Raw genomic sequence first — 4,998 nt, 5'->3', positions numbered from 1 at the left:
ATTATTTTGAAGACAACATAAAAATTAAGGAAAAACGGGATATTTTTACACAAAATCGTATTTCGACAAAACAAATTTTGGTGTTTGGTGTAACTCTAAAACAAATTAAAGTAGATACATGCAATTAATAATGGTTGTTTATATTAGCATTTTGTATACACAATAAAATTTTGATTTGTTTTGAATGTTTACGGACATTTTCAGTGTCAAGTTTTTTTCCTATGAATGTCAATAAAAATTTATTTGTTGAGTAAAAAAGCTTGAAAATTTAATGCAAGTTTCCTAATATATTGTTGCAATGGAATTTGAAAAATATTAAAATCCACAGTGAAATTTTTTTTTTTTATAAGCATTTAAAGTTCAAATGTTAACAAAACTCGTAAAAATTACGAAAATGTGCAAATTATTTTGAGTTAGAATATCATCATTTTGTTTTTAAAAAACTAAGATTTAAAAATGTAATACAAGATTCCTAATAAGTTCGTCTACCTTTATCAAAAAAAAAAAAAAAATGTCTACTAGAAAGTAAAAAAAAATGCTTATGTGCATTTGGAGTTTATATTTTTACAACACAAAAACTAATAACTGTAAATACATGAAAATGTCATTAAATGTTTGTATTTTCATTTACTATATACACCATAAAATTTTGAAAATATTTGTATTCTTTTTGAGCTAATAACGGACAATTTCTAAATTCAATTTTTTTAGTTTTTTTTTTCTATATAAAAATCAATGCAATTTTATTTGTTTGGGCCAAAAATGTTGAAAATTTAATGCAAGGCTCCTGATATATTGTTATATATTGTTACGATCGATGAACGAATTTGTTATTTCACTGTTCTTATATAACTGCAGCTTCCACCTGGAAGTGCCCTCTGCAAAACGTGATTAAAACGTGTGTTTGGTGTTTGAAAAACGACCATAATACATCGGCTATGCATTGAAATAAAATACCGGAACGACGTAAACGCAGTCCGACGGCCGGTCGTGATTCTGAGCGTCAGTTGTACCAAAGAATATATTATATTATTATTTTATTTAATATGTGGTTGTACCTACAGATATAGACAACAGGTTATTATCTATAATATCTGTGCGTCATACGTATATGAAAGATTTGACGAAAATCGTGTGTTTAGTTTTAGTTGGCCCGGTGCTCGTATAATTTTGTCCTCAAAAATACACTCCACGAGATCAACAATCCCGCCCATCTGTAAATCAACCAAATTTGTTATATTTATTTTAATTAATCGCCGAAAATATTCGACAGCTCGGTATTACTTTCGACAGTACTCAGTCTTTTAATATCCCAATCTCCCACTTTACAATAACATGTTTTTTAAGAGGACGTCGTTCTCACATAATATTGTGTTGTCTCCGTCTTATTAACGCAACATAATACAAAAATGTAGTCCAAGCTATTTTTGATCATGAACACAAAACTAGATTTATGCATAATATTAATATACGTTTACCAATAATATTTGTGTAAAAGTTTTATGGAGAAAAAAGTGTATTGTTTATAGGTCTGAATTTATGTTTACCTTTTAATATTAATATGAATAATTTTAGTTATTAATTTTAATCACATTAAATTTTTTAATTCAGATTGTGCTTAAAGTTAATGAATTTTTTCATTTTATAATATTTTCTAAAATGTTAAATTTAGTTATTTACTATAATATGTATTGAATTTATATTAATTTATTTCTGTTATTTAATATGATACTTTAAAATAGAAAAATGCTCCTTTTTTATTCATACCAAAATTTATTTTTACATTATATTTTATTTATATTCTTAAGAACTGCTCCACCCGCAAGAACCTTTGCTTACCGGGGGTGCTGAAATATTGTATTTTCATTTTATATTTTAACGTAAAAATATTGTGTTATTGCAAAAAAAAATAAATTAATATTATTATAGTTTCAATTTTGTATTGTTAAGTATGAATTGACCAATTATCAAATCTAACTGTAAGAATATTATCTGTGTTCTCTCGTTGGTTTTTACAATATTTTTATTTTTCAAATATTAATATAATTACATACGTGCATAACTAACTTAAAATTAATAATATTTTTTAATTAAATTGCAATGTGACTTGTAAAAAATGTTTCACTTTCCAAAAAAAAAAAAATTATCGACATCTGCACACTTTATGGGATGTGATAGTTTTTCCTATAGGGCATGATGTTAGCAGAATACTGTTAAGGTGCAGATCTTATTTAAAAAAAGACAATTTTAAGTATATTTTATAAACTATTTTTAGGTATATCATTATTCGAAATACGCAAAAGTATGGACCATTACTACCTAAACCTACCTAGAATATACCTACTTAAATCTGTGTACCAAATTAGACATGTCCGAGGCAATAATTAGCCAAAAATGTTTTGTTTCTTGAACGACGACCTTTTATTTATCGTACAATATTATACATTTTGTATGTTATTTTTTTATCATAAACCTTAAAACTTGCAAATAACACATTAATTATAACATTAGTCTCAGTCGTAAGCGTAGTATATCTGAGATTATGAAGATGTTGAACTCAGCAAAATTCGTTTTTGTACCAATGTTGTATTTGCGTGTATCTCAGAAATATTATGAAGAAATAAATGAGTCGACAATATTTTGTAAAAGAGGAAACACATTATATTTATTTCTTAACAATATTCATATTATATCAGTCTTGTTGATTAATTGTTTAAGTCATAAAACAATATAAAAAAATACATGTATCATAATTAATGTAGTAGGTAATTTAATTATGAATATTTATCGTTAAAAAAAAAAAAAAATACTTATACAAAAAAAAAAACAAAAAAAATATTTAAGGATAATAATACATTTAAATTAACATAAAAAAAATCATTGACACTCGCATTAATCTTGCTGGAGGTCCTAAAACAAAAAAAAACATAAACGACAAATTAATAATCATGATATTATTATAACATATTAGAATGGGGAAATAACTGAATCTAATTAGTCTTGTGGATAATTTCATAAACGAAAATTATTATTAATTTAATATCTAGCCGATTGCTCAACGTGAGTTATTTCATGACAATAAAATAATAAATTGTTGTGCCCACCCTCGTAATGAAATTTAATTTCAACAACATGTTTGTGTTGTATATATTGAGAGAATTGTTATTATTAAAATATACTAACCTTTCAATATTGGCGTCGTTAAGAATTTCTTTTAACATTAGATTCAAAGTAGTCCACTACCATGTCGATGTTGTAGGCACGCAGGACCGATGCCTCAATTAGGCGAGGCTCCTGCATACCCCTCCATTTTACCAGGTAAAAAATTTCCTCTGGAATACCTATGAGCACATGGCTAATAATGGCTTCCGGCTGTAAATTCCGTGCATATCCGTTAAAGGTGATCCCACGCTCGAAAGGTGTAAGTTCGTACAATTCTTGTTCACTGTTGGGAGTAAAAATCCATCGTTAGTTAGGCATACGTGCAATGTGAAAATGACAGTGTTTCGCGATATTTTCCACAGATGTCTATAATATTATTATAGGTATTCGCACCGTTGCGCATAGGAAATAGTGAAGTCATATTTCAAAAGGTTATAACATATTATTATGTCCGCAATATTGGTGATCAATATACAAAATGTATCTATTATAATTATATTATAGAAATCCGTGATATTTTCAAAAAGGAAATTTCGACGCGTATCGATACGTTTATGCCGTTATGTCGCACGCGTGTAGCGCTCGATTTCCAACCGATACGCACCAATACACTCGAGCGGTGTATCGTGCTCGAAAATCCGGAAAGGGTGTCGGAACACTAATAATATTATTGGTGAGGCTAGGCTAGTTAACCACGTTATGGCGGACGACGACAACGACGAGAACGAAAATTGACATAAAGTCATCGCGCGCGCTCGTACCTATTGTACCCGTTGTTGTCATCCGTTACCGCCGCGGTGTCCTACGTGAATCCGACAAATGCGACTAAAAAGAAAACAGCCATTGTACTCCGTCGCATCGTATTGCGACGGTACTGCATGGTCAGAATATAAATCGTCGGACTCACCGGATTTACGTAGGACGCCGCGTTAAAAATTAAATATACGCTATAATGATGTTGTTGTAACTTACGCTACAGGTTGACGGTATCGTCCGCGCCTCGCGTACATTGCCCCAGGACGTCTGGCCCTGGATCTCCTGGCCAATTGTGGTCGTAGATATCGCCTTTCGGTGGTAATGACCTCTTCAAAATCGTCGTCGTCGTCTCTCCTGGTTGACGGCGGTGTCCAGAATTCGTCAGACTCGTCGCTCGAGCTCACCACCTGAACCCATGGTTGAATGGTCGGGTCATTAAGCATCGATGACGCTTCACTGCTCGTATCGCTGTTCATTGATCTTTCTTCATCGTCGCTTCGGTTCTCATCCGTTTGTACTTCTTCTCGTTCGACAGTTTCGACTTGTTCTTCCGGGAGGTGACGATATAAACTAGGCATGGTTAGTATTTAAGGAGCGAGATGGGATCGTGATCGTTAAAAAACTTAAATTCACCGAGTGACGTCTACAGGCAAGGTACCGTAATGACGAGTAGGAAACGACTGATCTGCTGACGGCGAGCGCTGTTCTTCGATGGCCTCGGACCGACGGTGCTGCCGAAACGTAGGCGTCGACAATAATCGGGACCAATGAAACGTCGTCGCGCACTGCCGCCACCGCCGCCGCGCCTACACCACCACTACCACCACAACAACCACCACCACCACCTCTTTAGGCGCTCAACGATGTAAAACGCATACAAAGCGTTAATATTATTATACATTGCATTATAAAATCGAAAAACGAGAGATAAGTTATATTATACTCGAAAAAAAAACATTTTATCGTTTGTCACGTACGCCATAGTATAGTTATTAACTCGGCGGTCGTTGAATAATATTCGTTTTTGTTGATATTATAATTATTTTTTACAACTTACTGCATTTCACATAATACAATATT

At 32.0% G+C, this 4,998-nt stretch overlaps 1 protein-coding gene across 1 annotated transcript; it reads right to left on the bottom strand.

The window, feature by feature from the left end:
* Positions 1-2,822: 2,822 nt before the first annotated feature.
* Positions 2,823-4,707, bottom strand: LOC107885140. Its single transcript, XM_016808625.2, has 3 exons — positions 4,135-4,707; positions 3,184-3,445; positions 2,823-2,910 (listed from the first exon to the last, which is right to left on the bottom strand). Exons 1-2 carry the CDS (start codon positions 4,494-4,496, stop codon positions 3,202-3,204), a joined length of 606 nt encoding a protein of 201 aa, XP_016664114.1. The 5' UTR covers positions 4,497-4,707; the 3' UTR covers positions 2,823-2,910; positions 3,184-3,201.
* Between the last annotated feature and the right edge of the window lie 291 nt (positions 4,708-4,998).

The sequence above is a fragment of the Acyrthosiphon pisum genome, chromosome X (genome assembly GCF_005508785.2).
Source record: "Acyrthosiphon pisum isolate AL4f chromosome X, pea_aphid_22Mar2018_4r6ur, whole genome shotgun sequence".
Taxonomy (NCBI): domain Eukaryota; kingdom Metazoa; phylum Arthropoda; class Insecta; order Hemiptera; family Aphididae; genus Acyrthosiphon; species Acyrthosiphon pisum.
Note: the sequence above shows the minus strand (reverse complement) of the source record. Positions and strands in the feature narration are given on the sequence as shown.

Bases quoted from the DNA above. Each gene is read 5' to 3' on its own strand.
- LOC107885140 (XM_016808625.2), bottom strand. From the start codon at position 4,496: ATGCCTAGTTTATATCGTCACCTCCCGGAAGAACAAGTCGAAACTGTC. The intron at 3,446-4,134 runs GTAAGTTACAAC...TACTCCCAACAG, and splicing joins CGATACCGTCAACCTGTAGC to TGAACAAGAATTGTACGAAC.